The 21,214-nt window shown below is 34.5% G+C and overlaps 2 protein-coding genes across 11 annotated transcripts; one reads left to right on the top strand and one right to left on the bottom strand.

Annotated features, from left to right (window-relative positions):
• The first annotated feature begins 577 nt into the window (after positions 1-577).
• Positions 578-11,945, top strand: LOC105202021 (cationic amino acid transporter 3). 6 transcript variants are annotated; one of them, XM_039451967.1, is made up of 13 exons: positions 578-1,239; positions 6,620-6,716; positions 6,793-6,960; positions 7,033-7,387; positions 7,731-7,859; positions 7,973-8,233; positions 8,313-8,599; positions 8,716-8,953; positions 9,068-9,170; positions 9,266-9,432; positions 9,576-9,742; positions 9,873-9,981; positions 10,116-10,333. In XM_039451967.1, the coding sequence occupies exons 4-13, from the start codon at positions 7,138-7,140 to the stop codon at positions 10,235-10,237; spliced, it is 1,833 nt and encodes a 610-aa protein (XP_039307901.1). In that variant the 5' UTR covers positions 578-1,239; positions 6,620-6,716; positions 6,793-6,960; positions 7,033-7,137; the 3' UTR covers positions 10,238-10,333. The 6 variants fall into 6 exon arrangements, with proteins under 6 accessions (XP_039307901.1, XP_039307902.1, XP_039307899.1 ...); XM_039451966.1 differs by lacking the exon at positions 578-1,239 and having other exon boundaries at positions 5,272-6,716; XM_039451968.1 differs by lacking the exons at positions 6,620-6,716; positions 6,793-6,960 and having other exon boundaries at positions 578-1,060.
• On the bottom strand, positions 9,780-21,183 carry LOC105201999 (tectonin beta-propeller repeat-containing protein). 5 transcript variants are annotated; one of them, XM_026140885.2, is made up of 25 exons: positions 20,638-21,111; positions 20,287-20,542; positions 19,971-20,153; positions 19,437-19,589; positions 19,271-19,363; positions 18,993-19,173; positions 18,677-18,900; positions 18,340-18,543; positions 17,835-18,010; positions 17,611-17,743; positions 17,283-17,509; positions 16,160-16,294; positions 15,902-16,058; positions 15,654-15,816; positions 15,465-15,568; positions 15,190-15,332; positions 14,721-15,069; positions 14,433-14,583; positions 14,078-14,277; positions 13,731-13,940; positions 13,547-13,648; positions 13,223-13,358; positions 12,890-13,081; positions 12,569-12,726; positions 9,780-9,992 (listed from the first exon to the last, which is right to left on the bottom strand). In XM_026140885.2, exons 2-25 carry the CDS (start codon positions 20,509-20,511, stop codon positions 9,987-9,989), a joined length of 4,005 nt encoding a protein of 1,334 aa, XP_025996670.1. In that variant the 5' UTR covers positions 20,512-20,542; positions 20,638-21,111; the 3' UTR covers positions 9,780-9,986. The 5 variants fall into 5 exon arrangements, with proteins under 5 accessions (XP_025996670.1, XP_011168652.1, XP_011168634.1 ...); XM_011170350.3 differs by lacking the exon at positions 9,780-9,992 and adding an exon at positions 10,747-11,976 and having other exon boundaries at positions 21,046-21,183; XM_011170332.3 differs by lacking the exon at positions 9,780-9,992 and adding an exon at positions 10,747-11,976 and having other exon boundaries at positions 20,638-21,110.
• Positions 21,184-21,214: the final 31 nt, after the last annotated feature.

Genomic DNA, 21,214 nt, shown 5'->3' with positions numbered 1-21,214 from the left:
GATTCCCTTCCAATGCCACCAAATGTATAGAGCATAACTTTCTTCGGATGTAAACCGGGTTTCGAAGTGGTTAATGCCAGTTTACCTCGCTTGCTCCACGACCTTGTTACCTTTGTTACTTTTTTTTTTTTTTTATACTAGGACCATCTTCAATATTTATTTTTTCTAAACGAAATTTAGCAAACTGCTTCTGGTACATGCGTTTGCTCACAGTATACGACACATCTTTTTTTCGAGTTTGTGTCTCATTTTTGCCTTTACGAAAATAAAAAAGTATAACGCACCGATAAAACACGTTATTTCCTTCTATCTTCAAATTGATGCCAAGAGGAATGTCTTTATTTGATTGTGATAACTAATATCACTGAATATGCGCTGAAATGTCACTTATTAAAATACATACGCATCTGACACATTGCATTGAAATAACTTGCTTGAATTTGCTCTTGAACGCCATTATTGAGCAATCCGCACGGATTTCTAGACAAGCAATATTAAAAAAAAATACATTACAATATATATATATATATATATATATATATATATATACATATATTAAATACATTTATGTTTTTTTTTTCGTTTTAATGAGAGAGAGAACTTTGAACATGAATGAAAGAAAAAGCCATGTTATTTAATTTATGTTAGACGTAGGTCTTTTCAGGCCTACGTTTACAATCGCAGAGTACACGATACTAATGGCCGATTATTAGATTTATGCATGTGACGTATGTATAACATACATAATAAAAAGGATAGCAAGAATTGCCAATGTTTTAAAGATTTCAGGTAAAACAATTTTAGTAAAAAAAAGGGACGGGGATAACGACATTAAAATATATATCTTGTAAAAATGATGAAAAATATCATTTGAGAAAATTATTTCAGCGTATCGTATACATATGTAATTGACATTATATCCAAGAATGCAAAATGTCCGAGGTCCGACGTGTGACTGGAAGTTCGCGACAAGTATAGCGCGGCGACTCCTAACGCAACGCAAATGTCCTACTTCAACAGTATAGTGGGGGAACATTGAAGCTTATTGTTACATAGACAGGTGAGCACGAGTGAAATTACAGTACGTTATTAATTTGCGGTCGCCTGTTGAAGCGATCGGTTCTGCTCGAACATGATTGACGCTCCAACAATTTCATTCAAATTATTCATTTTACGTCGATCAAATTTAGTGTCGTGCACATATTAATGTTCCCTTTTGATACATATCTTCAAACTAAGGTAAGGTGCTTCAGTTAGTCACATCGTGACAAATATTTAATTAGTTTAATATCGGAGAGCAAATCTGTTTTATTATTAATTATTTGTTATTATACGTGTGAAAATGTGTTGTGTGTCGTGGAAATCTTTGTAATTGGGAAGAGAATTTCAATAGAATATGAACACATGTCACGCATTCTATGCATGAATGTGTATATATATATATATATATAGTACATGTCATGTATACATACATACATACATACATACATACATACATACATACATACATACATACATACATACATACATACATACATACATACATACATACATACATACATACATGTGTATAGCAGTAATGGAGGATAATTGTGTATCTGTTGAAGAACAGAATGTGTCGACATAACTACACAAGATCAAATGTGTCTTTTGTAAAATAACAAGTGCACGATAGTTATAGGTTTCTTTTCAATTGGATGTAGATTAAAGTCATACAAAGTTAAACGTACATACGGAATTCTTGCTGTTCAAATGCTCTAAATATAGGAATAAAGTTTCGGTTTAAAAGCCATCCTGGGATTATCAAAACACAGTTGCATAAAATATGTTCTATAACAGATAAACTATTGGTTTGTTCGTGTTGCTTGAAATTTTAAAAAATTTTACACTTAAAATATTTGGGCGTTGGAGAAGTAGAAAACAAAGATGCTGAATAGAAAAAATGCGAGCAATGCGTCAAACCTTATGATAGGAGGAGTAGATGTACGAGTAGAGGAGAAGAGGATATTGTGGGGCTACTGTCGACAATATGGCTCTATTATTTCCGTTATTAGGTAACGTATATTCTAACAATTGCTTATGGAGTTATTCGTTTAGTAGCCCGCCGTTTTTTAGTGACGCTATTATGCCAATACATAATGATGACTGACAATTGTTAATACAAGGCATTTTTACTTTTGAGCACTCGTAAACTTTTTCAAGCTACACTTTTAACCTTTAATTACATATACTTCCTCATTATTCTTAAACTTGAGTGTATTATCACACGAAGGTACATACACTCGAGTGTTTTTTTTTTATTTAACTTTTTATTCGGCCGTATACATTTCGAGTTATACAAAGTTGAAACAATAACATGCAATTTTGTTAATATGGTTTTTTAAGCGAAATTTTTATTTCGAAATATTTCTTCGATAAATCGATTGTCATTCTAAAGAGCGGTGATTAGAAACATTAGAGACATCATTTTGCTTGCTTGTTGTTTAATGTTAAACAGAGATAAAATGATATTTTTAACGAAATTTTTAATGGTATTTCTAAAGCTTTTGAACGCAGGGAAATTCTTAATCAGGAAAATTCTAAACAATGGAAAATTAAAAATATATAATTTTCTAACAAGGTTCTGTGTTTCTTTTAAACTAAACTAATTTTTTAAAATTATTTTTATCGATAGCCACCACTACAATTACAACCACTTTTTTTCTTCCACCGATTATGCAGTGCATAAGATTTTTATAAATTATGTCTTAAATAATAAATATTTCATTACTTTGAGTCTAGAATCTGTCATACAACACGCTGACGAATGTAATCGTTCAAGTTTTAATAGAAAATATTAATTATAAACAAAGTTATTTAATAAAATGAAAATAGGTGCCATATTACCCGGCCTCTTCTCCTCTATATGTACCGTATTATGTATTGTATAGGGTAAAGTCGCCTATGAGATAAGAAAGCCTTTTTTTTAAAGGCTTTTAGAATTTATTTAATTTATACCATCAACTCCCATTTTTATATCGGATCCAAATAACAGTAAATGTATTAAAGTTTTATCGCCAAAAGTTAGCAACCGATAATAAGTAGTTATACTTTATTGTATATGAAATTTTTTATCAAAATTGCCGATTTTGCTAATTTCATATTCATTGCTTATATTTTATTAACATCTTTTATATTATATGAAATGTTGCATTTCACATAAAAAGTTGTCTAATATTAACAAAATAACAAATGCTTTATGTTAAATTCAATCCAAATTGATAACACGTGAATGTATTTAAGCTTTTTCTTTTCTTTTTCTTATATTGAAGGAACAATATAATATTTAATAAATATGAAAATGTAAAATGCCATTACATATGACAAGAGTGTCGAGCTGGTGCACAGGAATCTAAAGTTGCATTTAAACTCGCTGCTTTTTCACATTAACAAGTCAAGTGAGTAAAAGGGTATAAGTAATTATACGTGTTAATTATATTATACATAGAAATAATTTGATATGTAATTTTGAAAATTTATAAGATACGTTTTAGTATTTTAAATATAATAGCAAAACTAATAGCATCTTTACGAACGTAGGAACGTAATTATTATTATTAGTATTTATCATCGGTGATGTTAGACGACTCCATTTAATTCATAGGAAAGCTATATACACAAACTCGGATTAATGACTTGGAGAAAATATTTGAATTTGATTAAGTAAATCTGAATGATTTACATTATTTTTCTTTGAAAAGCTTATATATAATTGCAGTATAATAAAAAATCTCGCGGAATTTATTTCGTCAAGGTTTCTATTAGTTTAATCAAGAGGTTATATCATACACGAGTGTATTAAAAATTATAGATAGCAAATGATAATTCCAAGTAAATATATCGTCGAAGAAAAGCTAAGAAAAATGTCCGGGTCCTTCTTGTAGGGGCTAATATGTCTCGGTAGATATTTTAAAAACCTGGTAAAGGTAAAATGTAAATAATGCGTAATATATTACATTAATTCGATGTCTTTCGATATGACATTTCACAATTAAATATCTTTCACCCTTTTGCCGTTTGCAAGTGTAGATGTTTATGTTTTCAATGTACAATGCAATATATCTTGGTGATGTAACGTGCAAAATAACAGTGAACACACGATGAGCGTCTGCAGACACGAGAAGCGCAGCACTTGAGATGTATTTTTGAGATACATTTTATTATAAAATAAATGATGTTGCCACCAAGCCTGCACGGGAATGATTCGTTCTGCTCTGGATGAAGGTGATGCTGATGCGATGACTTTTAAAACGTGCAAAAAGTGATATCAAAACTTTCCAAGGAGATTTTATTTTGCAGCACGACACATTCCCAACGGAAATGAAAGATATGTGTCTGGAAAATTCTCCTTTATGCAGATTTTTCTCCCAATCCTGTTGGATTACCACTCGTTCCGATCTCTTCAGTATCATATCAGCTCAGCGTACACACTTATACGTTTTAAGATAATAAAAAAGTCTTGAAAACTTAATTAAAATTCAAAATTGCCAATTTTTTTGCAAGATATTCCTTAGCTGCTCGATAGATGGAACAAAGTCATAGAAAACAATGGAAAAAATATTTCAAACGCATAAAATCTCTGTCTCTGAGATTTTGTGAAACTTAAAATCTTGTGAAAAAGAAAAAAAACGCCAAATTAATTTGTATACAAAAATAATAAAAATGATTAATTTTTTGTCATTATAATTTTAATATATATATATATGAGTATACAATCTATTTCGACGAATCAGTGTTTAATTTTCTAACGAAATAAATTTTGTTTCATACGACATCTGCTTGGAAAAATCTAAATAAAATTTATACGTAACATTTTAATGACAAATAACTGCAGTATAAGATGAGGGTATTTAAGTGCAATCTAGTAGTCTTTAAGTTGAATAGAGTAATACGAGCACATGCGATTCCTGATGTGAAGTCAAGTGTAAGAGACGGTCCGTAAATATTTGCTCTCTTAACTTAAACGCCTTTGATTTCAAGGCGAATGCGTTTTACGTATGTACGCGGCAAGCGAGTAACGGGAGTAACGGGGAGTAAAAGCGAAAACGTACCTTGATTATATAGTATATACATATATGATAATTGGCGGTAAGATTTATTGGGTCGGGCTTTAATTGAAAATATAGATATATTCTATCTATGATACATGCGTATCTCGCGCCTGTGATATACTATATATATATATATATATATATATATATATATATATATATATATATATATATGCCTCTGAAAATGATCATTTGAATACACGAGTATATCTGGATGACTTTGGATTCGCGGTTTGACTTAATTCTTTACGATGTATGAAGAAATAACGCGTAAGAATGTGGTTGCCAGTCATTCCGACTATTATCCGATTTTTTATCATTACATCAATACTTATTGCGTATATACAGCTTTACTCGCTTGTCTAAGTCGCTTGTATAAATGCGTATACGCGTTACGTACGTTTTATAACGTAGAATTAAGAGCGCGTTTATTCTTAATAAACATTTACAATCTTTTACCCAGCGTTTTTACAATCTAAAATCTGATAATGACTAGGTCGTATAACGACTGAGACTACATTTTGCATCATTCGTACAGGCTTTATTGAAAGATAAGACCCTTAATTAATTCTCATCAGGCGTCGCGCGCGTGTGCGCGCGCGCGCGCGCGCTGAAAGCTGAAAGGACGAGTTTTCAGGCGTTCCGCGCTCGCGTCGCATAATATTGTATATTGTATATTGTTTATTGTATATTGTATATTGGTTCAAGTCGTCTAAGTCATATTCCTTGAGAGGTAGAGGTCATGTATGTGTATTGTCTGTTTATACTAATAATGTTTATGCATATCGCTGTTATCGTTAGTAGCTCCAACTAGCCATTACTAGCGAGCAAATTGGAATGCCTGCGAATTTCAATCGTCGCTTCGTCGCTAGCTATGCAGCACACACGTATGTTCCTTACGCGCATGCCATAATTAATTAAGTTTTATACTAATGTGCAACCTACGAAATTTTACAAATTGAATAAGATCGCGAATAACGTACGTAAACCCGGGGGAAAATAAGTGAACGGAGAGAAAGTGTGCGCCATCAAGGTCGCGAGCCGCGCAGTACGCGTATACATCGCTAGTTGCCGTACATACAATAATCGTACATTGCACATTGACATACATACTCGATACTTACCGCATCGCGTCGCGCTAACGTTCCATTTGTACGGGGTTTTGCCCTGTTTCTATTGTATATAAAAATCGACTAGAAATTTAATTGCCGTTTCTGCCTTTACGATAAAATTCCGCCTGGACGGAAATTATGATCGGAAAAACGAGGGGTTTGTATAATACATATATGTATATATATATATATATATATATATATATATATATATATACACATGTATTATAGAGACCACGTATTTTATTAGCAATGGTAATCGAAGGCTCGCTCGAATAAATGGATTCGAGCTTCGAGATTCATCCTGACGGATGGATATTAAAAACGAATGCGAGAAACAAACGTTTTTTTTTTTTTTTCTTGTAAACTTGGTATATTTATCTTTATTACCTATTATCTCGATTCTTATCCTTTTAGTCAGAGTTTGGTACCGTTGCACAATCGCGCCATTTTACCTCGACATGGCGCGAACGCGTTTTTGCGCTATAACAATTCCCGCTAGAGAATTAATTAAGTAAGTTTCCTTGAATTATATATACGTGCAATTAAGTTATCTCGAGGTGCGAATAAAGTATTCTCACGATTCTCAGAGAGTTTAAATTGCCGTCGACAAACAATTGCTGCATCTGGATCGCTAGTCGCGTGATGGCGATTTGATTAATTATATTATATAAATGTAGCTGCAATATTTTATAACGCGCGCGCGCGCGCGCGCGATGGCGAATACTCTTAATTCTTTCCTAAAGAGAGCTACAAAGGTAAATTGTCGATTAATACACGCGAGATCTGTAAAATGAATGACAATTTAATTTACACAAGTTTGATTTTAGTTTTGAAGAGGATCACTGCGCATTATCGAGGCGGCGGCGGCGGCGTGGCGCGGCGTGGCGTGGCGTGGCGCGGCGCGGCGTGGCGTGGCGTGCGGCGACGACGATATGGCGAGCAAATATAGCCGTTTGTGGAAAGCGTTGTCGCGAAGGCGCGTAGAGGAAGAGAATAAAGACGATGTCGCGAAGGACGAACGATTGGCGCGGGTCCTCGGTCTGTTCGATCTGACTGCACTCGGCGTGGGTGCGACTCTCGGCTTAGGCGTCTACGTCCTTGCTGGAAGCGTGGCCAAAGAGACGGCTGGACCCGCCGTTTCCATCTCTTTCCTCATAGCCGCTGTCGCGTCTGCTTTCGCGGGTAAAATCAAATCCAGTTTGTCATTTGTCATAAATATAGCCAATGAAATTGCAATCGTTTGTACACTTGCGGTCAATTGTCAAGTGTCGAGTTTTCGAAATTATTATCACTGCGCGCACGATGCGACGCGAAGAGTCGCCGCGATGTCCTTTACGTGAGTATTTAAATACTTATTGTTAGTATTAAACAATTCGTAACTCGATCGTTACGATTCGAGATTTATACATGTATTGTCGCGAGACACGGAGAGTCGTCGCGCGTCTATCCGCGTCTGTATTTTTAATATTTATTATGTAAAATTATATGTACATATATTTGAATCTCTGCATTTATATATTCGTAGGCATGTGCTACGCGGAATTCGCGTCAAGAGTGCCGAAAGCCGGATCAGCGTACGTTTATAGTTACGTAACGGTAGGAGAGTTTATCGCCTTTGTCATAGGATGGAACTTGATTCTGGAATATGTGATCGGTGAGCAGCTGCACGGCAAGCGAACAATAAAATGAGAAATGCAGAGGGAGAGGAAGATTTGCCTTATGTATATATACATATACATATACATATATTATAATTGTGTTTTCTAGGTACAGCGAGCGTTGCTCGAGGTCTCAGCAATTATATCGACGCATTGATAGGAAACGTTATGGGTAACGCTCTACGCTCCCTTATGCCCATCGACATTTCTTTTTTGTCCGAATATCCTGATTTCTTCGCTTTCGCGATGGTCATGTTGCTAATGGTGCTACTTTGCGTGGGAGTGAGAGAATCGACCATCCTAAATAACGTTTTTACCGTGATAAACTTGCTAACTATCACGATCGTCATTGTTGCGGGCTCGATGAGAGGTAAGTGATTAATAAGACGATAATACGATTCGAAATCTATATGCTTGCGAGTAGAGCTCGAGAAGCCGTGTCATTCTAGCGGATCCGTCAAACTGGTCGATCGCATCCGAGGATATTCCAAATTCCGTGAAAAACGTCGCCGGCGTCGGTGGATTCATGCCGTTCGGCGTGAGCGGAGTGATGGCTGGAGCGGCCAAGTGTTTTTACGGATTCGTGGGATTCGACACGGTCGCTACCACCGGCGAGGAAGCGAAAAATCCTCAACGTCACATTCCTCTGGCGATCATCTTGTCCCTCGTTATCATATTCATAGCGTACTTTGGTGTTTCCACGGTCCTAACGATGATGCTGCCTTATTACGCTCAGGTGAGAGAGAGAGAGAGAGAGAGAGAGAGAGAGAGAGAGAGAGAGAGAGGTGACCTCTACACAGATCAAATTAAGGCTCTTTAACCATACTTAACTATAAAATCGCGTCTTTTTAGAGCGCGGACGCGCCCTTTCCACACGTCTTTGACAAGATCGGCTGGCCCATCGTCAAATGGATCGTCAACGTAGGTGCGATATTCGCTCTCTGCACTAGTCTCTTGGGCGCCATGTTCCCTTTGCCGCGCGTCCTATACGCCATGGCTAGCGATGGTGTGATATTCAAGACTCTCTCCACGGTGCATCCCAAAACTATGACGCCTCTTTACGGCACGGTGCTCTCTGGTTTACTTATCGGTATTTATATTTATCGCTCAACTTGGCGGTCTTGAGAGGGAGAGAGGGGGGGGGGTAGCGATTTCGAGCAACATTCGATTACTTTAATAAACCCTGCAATGCGCTCTCTTCTAGGTCTCATGACACTCGTCTTCAATCTGCAACAATTGATCGACATGATGTCTATTGGGACTCTACTCGCGTACACGATTGTAGCGATATGCGTTTTGATATTAAGGTAATGCGATTCGTTTATAAACGCGTCGTGTTGATCAAGTTAATACAATTTTTCTATGCCGATGCTTTTTCTATGCGTATACATTTTTACTGTAGATATCAAAAGGAAGAAAACTCATCTAGCGACGTTTCTACGATATTACCAACGAACAATTACCAATTTACACTTGTAAATATATTCAAGGATATATTCAATTTGCACAATCGAAAGGAACCAACGAAGCTTTCTAGCAGGATTGCAAATGTCGGCATTGTCTTACTTTGTAAGTCTGCACAAATTAATATTAAAATAAAATATTGCATTCAGGTGATAAATATGTTTATACATGATATTATAGATATGCACCAGTACTAGTGATTCATATTCAGAATTATTCCAATTGTTAATTGCTCAATCTCGTTTCAGGTATCGTTATATGTGTTATCACGTTTTTGATTAGTAACATGGGCGCGCACTTAGTCGCAGGGAATGTGGTGATACTCGTGATACTACTTGTACTCACGATTGTTCTTTTCTTGAATTTAGCAGCAATTGGTAGACAACCAGTACGGAGCACTAAATTGTCTTTTAAGGTAAGCGATGATGCGCGTAAATATGCAAATGCACCAAGAGACTGTTCCATATTGTATTTATGATACAATGATATCGCAGAAAGGTTGCTATCTATTTAATATACAATATTTCTCTAATGCTCTGCTATAGGTACCTTTCGTTCCGCTCATTCCGTGTCTCAGTATTTTTATGAATGTATACTTAATGTTCCAATTAGACATCTTTACATGGATCAGATTCGCCACTTGGTTGCTGATCGGTAAGTCAAGTCTGTCAAAGTAAGAGTGAAAGAGGCGTGCAAAACCATATAATTAATTAATATAAAGATAAAACTAATCTCTAAACACTTGGATCAAATATTATTGTACATGTCAATTTTTTATATTTCTATAGGTTTCTGCATTTATGGATTTTACGGAATTGTTCACAGTGAACAAGGGAAGAGAAATAAAGCAAAAAATGAAGAGCTACAACAAAAATATGTAGAGAAATTTAGGATAGTGACATCGTTTTGATAAAATCCTTTTTCTTTTGTGAAAAAAGACAAGTTTTCCGTAAAATTCATTTTACTATATTCGTAACGTAAGAGCAGCAAGAATGATAAATCGTATAACCGTCTGACGGTAATTAATATTATCTAATTAATATATAATTGAAAAATGTTTTTCCATCATAAACTTTTCATCATTTTATAAGAACATAATATGTACGTGTGTACACACATACGCACACGCGCGCGCGCGCGCGCGCACGAATGCTTTAATATTACATATCAATATAGGGAGACAATTCAACTTTTTTATTTTAGTTATTTTTTTTTTATGAATTTCTAGTTATAATTCTTTTTTAACAAGAGTGTAATTGAATATTACTCTTTTACAATTTTTCAGTTACATTTTTAGTACACTTGTACGTATCAATAATCGTGACAATAATGATAATATAATATAGTGTAATAGCAATAATAATAATAATAATAATAATAATAATAATAATAATAATAATAGCAACAGCGGTAGATTACGAAACAAAAGCAAAGTTTATTGTGATAGTTATTTGCTTATAAAATACAAATAACTTGCGCTCTTTACATCGATAAATAAATAAACAAAGTATTTTAAGGTATACAATGATATTTTTAATATATTGGTAATGTACATAGTTAATGGCTCTCCTACAGTCTTGACTTACTAAAATCGTTTTACTACATGCTTTTTATCTTTACAATTTAATTAAACATTAATTATATGTAAGAAAAAAGTTACAACTATTGTCACAGAGATTTTATTAATAACATCGAGCGCATGGATTATAATAAGAATTTATGTTTTTATATATTTTATATATTTTCGTTCACACAAATTAGCGAAAGTAGCTAATTTTAAGTATTATCAAGCATTACCCAATAAACATTGTGTTACGCTCATTGGAATGTTTACACAATCACAGAACAGTACTTATAATTTTATCATATATTTGTAAGCATTTTGTGCTTTTTAGCTAGTCATAAATGCTATTATATTTATCTATTATTTGCCATATATTTTAAATGTACTAGAAAAATAACAAAACGTTTACACAATGATATTATTATTTTATTGTGTAAATATAATAAATTGATCCAAATCTTAAGTAATTCAGGAAATAATTTAAATGATATATATGTATTTTTATGTATATCTTATTTAATGAATACTATACTTAACCCTCCGCTATGAAAGACCATCTAGGTCGCTAAAAGACGGTTGTTTTTTTCTAAGGATTTTTTAAGGCTCTAAAAAAATGTAAAAAAATTCTAATATACTCTTTCAATATTAATGAATTACGACATAATTGTGTAACATTGACCCAAAATGCATTTTATTTTTTTGTCCAAATGTCCGAATTTGAGACAGAATTTGCTGAATGATACAAGATCGAAAAATTGTTCGAGTCGTCTGCGGAGAGTTAATTGTACCATCTCAATTTGTTTAACATATGTATACCCATTATACCGAAGAATAATTTACAATATAATAGTGCTAAGTAATTTGCTTTATACGTATGATTATTGACTACAAATTACCAATGTTGTATTAGTATAGATGTCTCTGTGTTCACACATGTATGTATACACGTAATGTTACACTTTACAAGGAAATCACAAAATTGTTAATTATTTCATATTACTAAAACTTGTATTTTAATACGATTGCAATAAAGATTATTTCGTTTTATTTACAAGTCCTCCAAGACTTACATTTTGCCAGTTTGCCTGTTAGGAATAAAAATCAAAATTTTATTAATTATTAAATATTAAATATTAGCAATATCACACAATTACAGATATGTAGGCTCAGTAGATTTAAAAATTATAACTTTGTTTTTGCAAATTAAAATTTCGTTTGTTTATATCAGCAACAACCATCTTGCGCTCGTTAATCCTTTTAGCATTGCTATTGAATTTCAAATATTTTGTATTACATTGTGACTTATGAGACTACATAATACATATGAAAGAGAATAAGACAATTCTGTATTATTTTTTAAAGTAACGTAATTGTGTTGAATTTGTGCGATTATTTTATGGTATTCTAGTCCAGAGTGCGAAAAGAATTGTCTAGTTTTGAAAATTTTTTTTTTAAAGGAAACTATTGCATATATTTGTTGGGCTTTTACACATTTACTCGTGTATGTGTGTGTGTGTGTGTGTGTGTGTGTGTGTGCGCGTGCGCGTGTGTGTGTACACAGGATGAGTTGTGGACTTAATGGTTGTTCCAAAGTTTTACTATATCTTAGTTACCAAAGTTGCCATTGATAAAGTTTTACCAATCTTCAATTTATTAGAATTTATTTTCGTTACTTACCCCTATGCCAGTTACCCATCCGGTTCCAGCTGGATTTTCGTGAGTAACACCAATTCTTCGACAAATAATGCCTGCTCCTGAAATTGACCAAACTTGTCCTTGCTCTCTCGAAACGGATACATGTCGGAATCCTTGCTTAGCGTTTGTCACTGACATGTCTACAAATGTTAACAAGGTGTTTTAATATGAAATAATGGAGAAAAGGAAGAAAAACGGGAGGAAAGAGAGAGAGGGAGGGAAATGAGAGAGAGAGAGAGAGAGAGAGAGAGAGAGAGAGAGAGAGAGAGAGAGAGAGAGAGGGGGGGGGGCAGACTCTGATACCTATATGAATAGGATCATTTGGCATAGCGGGTAATGTTTGCCAATGAGTTCCCTCAGGAAAAACATTGGATTGTACTTCTCGGCGTACTGACAGTCGACCCATTGTATCTAAAGCCCATATTACATCGTGTCCTACTGAAATTTGCTTCAACTGAGCACCTGAAGGTGGCTCGACATTTTGCCATTGTATACCTATGAATTATTAATCAAATACATATTATCGTAAATTATAAAACAGTATTATATTAATTTTTGCTGAATTTATTAAATTATTAGTTAAAACTGGGTAATTGTTGTTATTTATTTTCATGATAAATTTTGTAAATTTTATACCAGTTGGTTTTGTAGCACTGATGCCTAGCCTCCAACAGGAGGAACCGTTCTTTCCAATAGCCCAGACTTGTCCACATGGACCGCACGATATGCTAATTAAAGGCTGATCACTTGGTATATGTTCCCATGACACTCCCTGTTTAATGTATAAAATATATTAAAATATTAAGTCGTTTGTGTGCAAAATATCGCTACAAGTATCATAACAGCTACTTTGCTCATTGAAAATTAATATATGTACGCACGTATCTTTTCATTAATATGCGCGCACGTCTATATTGTGTTATACATAAAAAAATGCAAATACAATTTAAACAGACGTACCATTGGACAAGATTCCGAAACACCTCGTCTGAATAAAGCCTCACCGTTTGCAGCAACCGCCCAGACATGAACAGGACTATCTGTGCCAGGTTTTCCTGTCACCTATTACAATTAATAAAAGAGATGTCAAATTTATTATATATTCCTTCTGAAATGTTTAAAGATAACGGTAAAAAAAACATACATATAAAGAGACATCAACGAGTTTTGTATTTCCCAATTCTTGCCAAGGTCCGCTGGTCGTTAGTTGACATCTTCTAAACCATCGTCTTCTTCGAACATAATCGGTAAATTGTTTCTTGCCATGATATTGCGATGGAAAATCAGTGGCATATTGCCATCCATCTCTATCAACGCCACCGGGTGTGTGAAAATCGACGATCCAATCTGACACCTTCAAAATATTAAAATATTTTTATCTCAACCCAAAGAATATACGTTGTAATAATAAACATTATTTTTTAATAATTTTCTATCAGAAAATTCAAGTGAGTTTCAAGTTAAAAAAAAGTCCTTTTTGCTTCCACTTACCCAATGCCAATGCATCGACAATAATTTCGAATGTTCTCGCGTACGTTTGTGCCGTCCAGTTGCATCGCTCCACATGTATCGGTCCGTTGGAAGTCCATGCGCGGTATATCCAGTTACTGGATTCCAACGTTGATTTTCGTATACGTAATAATTATGAGTGTCTACCATCGTATTTATTCCAGTATTACTAGTTCCCAAGCCTATGTATCAGAAATAAATTAATTCGATTTAAATATTATGCCAAAAATCTTGTAATAAATATAATAATTCTCTCTTCTTCCTTCTCTCTTTTATTTTTCTTTTGTTTTGTGCGGACATTATAGATTTATATTCTTATAAAAATTATGTTAAACACCTTTGAGAAATGTGCCTCCCCAACCACCTGTGTATACCCAAGCAGTACTATCGTAGCCGATGCCCCAAGTAACATCCACGGAACATGTCTCAACCTTTTTTAAATGTCCACCAATTTGTCTCCAAAACATTGTGCTGGGTTCAATAATCACCTGTACAAAATATAAAAATGAGGTATGTATTATAATAAATAGATATAATAAATATAAATAGAAATAATATGTGAAAATAATTAATATCGCATATAAGAAGCTGAAATGCCACTCAAATAATACAATGTTTCACTTACAGATGTAGACTTATACGTAATACTACATAAAGTCAGCAATCCTTTGATGCGTAAATGAGTAATACTGGTCGGAGGTATTCGGTGGCTATAAAAAGTATATTCGCTATCGTTAATATAAATTTTATAACCACGTTCTTCGCAAACGATATACAATGTGAAGTCACAGCCTGCTTTCAATGGACTATCTCCATTTCTTTCCTCATCTCCCCATTGACTATTTTGATATGTATTCCGTACAATGATATTTTCTTTGAGTCTCGGATTAAAATGCAAAGCAATATCATGGCTTTCTGTCACAGTCTTTTGTTTTACGAATGTTGTAGTATAACAAACCAGATTAAAAGATAACCTGAAATAGACAACTGTAGTTAACTCACAGTTTGAATGAGTGCCTCTCTCTCTCTCTTTCTATCTCCCTTTCTCTTGAAATTGGACAAAATATACAGCTATTAAATTTGTTTTAATTCACCTGTCAGCATCATCATGAACGCATACTGTAATTTTTAGAGTACTGCCGTATCCAAAACCATTTTGTAATATACTTTCAAACGGCAAATCTTTACCAGCAATATCCATTTCTTGTATATATCCCTCTTCAGATAATTGACATTCCTACGCATAGTAAAACTAAAGTAACATAGGATTCTTTGTGTGATTAATACACACACACACACACACACACACACACATACACGCACACGCACGCACGCACGCACACATATAATATAAGCTTGTTTATTTTACCTCTGCAATTGCAGGATCAAACACATATACATCACCTAACACAGTTGTGGTCCAAATAGAATTTGGACCAGGTCTACCATATATATTATTCATCTGGCAAGATACTTAAAAATAAAAGGGTACCTTTAAACATTGCCTTTTCGTATATGACTTTGATATGTATCCCTATGTCCTTACGAACGTCATTACCTGAAGTTAAGTGCGCCAACCAGTCTTCCATTTCCGTATCACTTGCAAATTGTAATCTAATTACTTTTGAACGATTTAATTTGGGAGTGTGAACTGCTATTCTTGGATTACCTGGTTCACTACAGCAAACGACACACGTAATTTCCGAGACAGGAAATTGTATCTGCATTATTATTATTATTGTGTTAGAATCGTGTTACGTTAAATTACAAATTTAAAAATATTTTTAATTTCTATAATCAACGTACTATGCTTGTTACACCATCTGAATTTAATATTATTAAGGTTCCAGAATCTAATGATCCAGTATCGCTGCTTATCCATTCCAATTCAATCTTGCAATCTTCGTAAAGGCTGCCATTTTTTATTTTACATTTAGCATCACCACTCTTCACCCAAGATGACCTATAAGAAACAGAGACAGATGATAGATAGACAGAAAGAGAGAAGGGAGGGGAGAAAGCAGGTTTCAAAATTTTGTACCTTATCAATATTCTTTTACTTACTTTTCAACTGCTTTTTCATACACTATTGAAGAATCAAATGACATTTTCTTTAATCTTGCTTTTAATTCATCTAAAATGTTTATTCTCCATAATTCTCCAATTTCTCCTTGGGTGGTACCATTGCCATCAGCAATCCTGTCCAATCAATAGCATTACAAATTTATAGTTTTAATATAATTCTAAATTTGTTAAATTTCAATGTTAAGGGGGAAACCTTATGTAAAATTAATTTTTTTCACGTTTTCTATTTCTTGCTTAAATTGTTAGGAAATTATCTCAAAAATATGAAAAAGAATATTAGAAAGTTATAAGAGATTTCCTTTTGTGTTAATTTCTAAGGAAGGTGAGTCGGCCTCAGCGGCCGGAGCGCGTAGATACTTATACAAACATCTGTCGACAAAAGAAGCCCGTACTGTTCGTAAATAAGAAAAAATAGCACAATTCCAGAAATTTCAGGAAGAGGAAAACCCGCTATACGACTCTGGAATTACTGATTGATCAAAAATCGAGGTTTTAAATCAATTACAATTGTTCACGATTTTTTCTTTACAAAAACTTTAAAACGTCTTTTCCTCAAAACGCGCCCTAAATTTCGCGCGCTGGACAATGTAACTCAAAAACTACTTGACCGATCATTTTCAAATTTTACATGCTCATTCTTCAACTATCTGGCCCTAGCACATATCTATTCGATCATTAATATTTTGCTTTAAACAATAATTGTAAAAAAAATAGTAGTTTTTTTGTTTATGTCGTCGTTTTTGCAATTTTATAAATTTTATTAATTATGTAGGTATATGTTGTACGTTTTTATATAAACTAATGAAAATTTCTTGAAATTTTTGTTTCACATTAATTTTGGGATCTCGGCGTTGCCCGGCGTAAATTCAAGGAACCAACTTCAAGTAGCTGCTGTGCCACCATTTTAAAATTGTTCAAAACCAAAAAAATTTTTTTAATTAGCTTAAATAGTGAATATCATCATGTATTTTGTCTAGATTCAATAAATTTTGTCATTCTTTTTTAAATCGAGAAAAACAGCCATTTACATGAGATTCCCACCCTTAATTATACAACCCTGTTGTGAACAACTATATTGTTTAAATAGAATTCGACATTTTACCATTTGGGTGGATTTGTTGGATCGACAAAGCATGCTCCAGCTTCTACTTTATACCACAACACATCACACTCGGCCCAATATATTATCCCTGTACTTTCATCTTCACCGTATACACCAGAGTCTCCAGTTAAATCTGGATCAAATATACTTCCATCTGTTTCTGGATGTGCTTCGACACCTACCATGGAACCGACAGAATGGACGGGACTCCAAGCAGCAGGATTAATCTAGTAGGATTAAATCATTTATCACAATTATCGTAACATTTTACATTAATTAATTTCTTTTTCTCTTTTAATCTTAAGTCTAAATATAAAAATGTTTTAACCTTAACAGTACTGCCCATTCCTTTACCCGAGACGACTATCGATTCTCCACTTTTTGCCAAAGATTCATTAGATATAGTTATACTAGCAACACTCGCTTCGTTTAAATCACTCGTGTCTACAGAATTTGTAGATCTGTAATACAAAACAATTACATTTACATTGTTGTTATCGTGTATCACTTTGTTAACATAATTTTTGTAAATGTAAACGTCAACTATTATACCTCTTTCTCTCTTCATTTAGATACATATCTTGAAAAGATGTTTGAATATTTTTTGCAGATGCGCCATCATTAGTACGTTGCCATAATTTTAAAGATGTGGGTGTTGGCGCTGAACGTGATTGCTCTTCCCATTCTCTAATCAACATTGTACCTTCACCTGTACTATGAGGGCGATTCTACAAACAACAACGAGACAAAAGGCAGATTTGAAATTCAAATAAATTAACGAATCATTAAATTTATGAGACTTAATTATTTTATTATGCGAATGAGGATATTTGGTGCATTCAGACGCGCAACTACTCACAGAGTAGCAATTGACGATGATTGATTGGATCCAAAGATAAGTATCAATCATCTTTAATTGCTATTTAGCCGCTCAGTGAGCGATCTGGATGCACCTGTCATTGGGCCGCCGAGTTCGAATTGAACACGATTGTTTGGCTCCACGAGTAAGAACCGATGGATATCAAATGATGGGCGGATCATTAATATATATTCCTACCAAGGAACTCCAACTCTGATGACGTTGTTGTTGCGGTGTGCCGCAAGTACTGTGTCTGTTGCTGGATGACAAACTAGCGTTGCTACTTGCTCTACTTAGTTGCAAGGGCGCGTTTATTAATTTCCACCGTTTCCCCGTCAATTCGGAACGCGTGATACCAGTACGATAATGCAAACACCGATCGTCATAGCCAATAGCCCAAACCTTTATAACACACGTATAACAAGTTAGCGATAAAAGTGTCATGTCGAGTCATGTTCGATAGATAATTCTTTAGTCTCTTTGGGATGTAAATTAAGGTTAAAAATAAATTAAGAATTAAATTAGACATCATTACTTGATCATTCGGAGCAACGGATACTAATGCCATTTTGCTTAACATTTCAACCCAACCGGTTCCAGTGGCCAATTGTTCACAAACACCGCTTATTTCACCTTGAATACCCTTTCGAAACCACACTCCGCCGTCGTGCGTTATAGCCCATACAGCATCAGTACCGACGCTAACTTGTACCAATCTCAAGTCTTTCTGCGGCGGTTCCACTTCTGACCAATCTTCACCTTTAACATACAATTTATATACAATTATCAAAGTGCTAGAATATTTCTAACTCGTAATTGAAATACAATACACGCGTCTCTTATTGACTTACCCATTGGATTGTCTCTCGTCACGCCCGTACGAACTAATGCTTTGCCTATCGTAAGTACAGCCCAAACAAGACCAGTTACTCCAATATTAATTTGACATACTTCGTAACCGTTTGCCAACTTGATGGAGCTCCATCTTTGTCCTTCGGGACAAGTTGTGCTTGTTCCAACGCGGAACATGACCTAAGTTGATAATTTAATTTTTTGTTTCTTTTTTCAACACATTTTAATATAAAAAATTATGAAATTTTTAAGAAAACTGTGGTAAAAGTTATAGTACCCTTCCGTGAGCCGTCACCGCCCAGACTACTAAACTACCAGAACTACTTCCGGGCATTTGATTTCCACCCACTGCTACGTCAATAAAAGGTTCCTGAGTGAAAACATATGTGCGGATTAATCGCGTTATCAAAAATGTATAAAAAGACGCTATAGCATTACGTTACCTTGGTTGGATCTTTATGTAGAGGGGCAATAGCGCACCAAGAATTCATAGCGCTATATCTCCGATAACGAACCCATTTGCGTCTTCTTACACAAGACTTCCACTGCTTTTTTGTAGTGTACGTAGCTGGAAAATCAATTGCGTATGTCCATCCCTATCAAAATATCAGATTCTCTGTGATCATAAGATTCTCTTTGGTCATGGGCACAACCGATAACAAATCTATACATAAACAAAATCTTATGAAAAATATAACACTTACGGAAAGCACAATTTATTTAGTATATAATTTTATATAAATTCATGTAAAAGTAAAAGAGAAAAAATTAAGTTGTCGCGCAACTATTAAAAATATTTTGGAAATTTTACTCAAGTTCAAGTAGGGGTAGTCCAAAGTTACCTCTCTTTTGAAAGTGATAAGAAAATATTTAAACGCGTAGAATTCTAGAATAAGATGAAAAATGTGGAAAAACATACAATACAACAATAGAGGGTATACACGATGGCGTATACCCTTTAGGAAAATTATATTTACATCATGATCTAACGGTTGACCATCCAATGTCGTTTCTATTTGCCAGTCACCCTCCCATTGCCATGCCATTGATGGTAGTTTTACTTTGTCTCTACTGCGATCAACCGTTCCATCTTGATTAGAAAAATTATATCTGTCGGTTGGAAGCAGTCTTCCGGAAAAACCTTCCAAAGGCAACCATCGCTACAATATATTATTGGTAATTATTATTCAATTGGTTATGATTTATTTGCTAAACTGTTGTTCTTAAAAGAAAGAGAGAAGAGAAAATATTTTAATTTAATAGTCAGGATGGTACAAATGTACAGATACATACTTCATTTTCATAAGTCTCTTCCTTGATCCTTATTGGTACATCCAAACCGTGAACATGAACATAAACTTGGCGATCGCCACCAATGGCCCACATAAAATGTGGTACAGCTGACAATTGTTTAAATTCAAGTCCTAAATACATAAATTCACGCCACATATTTCCCGACGTCGACAATCCAAACACCCGCCCTTCATTGTTAATGGCATACAGATACGAGCTTGGCATTTTTTATTCAAGCGGTTCACTGCACGTTCATCTGTAAATAAAAATTCTGTTGCAATTTACGTTTTCATTTTTATTAGAGATTACAGTAGTTTTAGAGAGTTGTAGAATTGTGCAAAATGCACATACCAATTAATAATCGACCTCTCCCTTTAGAGCGACTGCTGTTTTACGCAAGATATTTATTACCGGAATATTATCATATTATATATGTATACACACACACACATGTATATAGGAAGGGAAGGAATAAGGTAAGTTTTGTTATCGTACGCTCATGTACATACGTAACAATATCTCGACATCTAATAAGCCGATCGTCATTTCTTATTACATTATCGAGGAATCTCTTCTTTTCAATCGTATATCATATATAATAAATCTTCTACATCGACATTAAACAGAGTATAATACATCAGGATAGAAGAAAACTTTTAATTGGCACTTGTTGGCACTCGTCGATTACTAGTCAAACGGTGGTCAAACGTCAAACAGAGACTATAAAATGATTAGATTAATAAACCGAGGCTAGATTACGTCGAATAGAGAAGAAACCGATGATACAGAGCTTTGGCATGCGATCGTTGCAACGATGACCGGCACGGCGGCTCGTGGGCTCAGCTGCGACGGCGCAGCGCGACCAAGCGCGACGCCACAACGACGCGACGACCAGCGACGACGCCATCAGACGCCACGCGACTGACGC

This window comes from Solenopsis invicta, chromosome 7, assembly GCF_016802725.1.
Source record: "Solenopsis invicta isolate M01_SB chromosome 7, UNIL_Sinv_3.0, whole genome shotgun sequence".
Taxonomy (NCBI): Eukaryota; Metazoa; Arthropoda; class Insecta; order Hymenoptera; family Formicidae; genus Solenopsis; species Solenopsis invicta.
The sequence above is the reverse complement of the archived record's forward strand: the minus strand, read 5'-3'. Positions and strand labels throughout refer to the sequence as shown.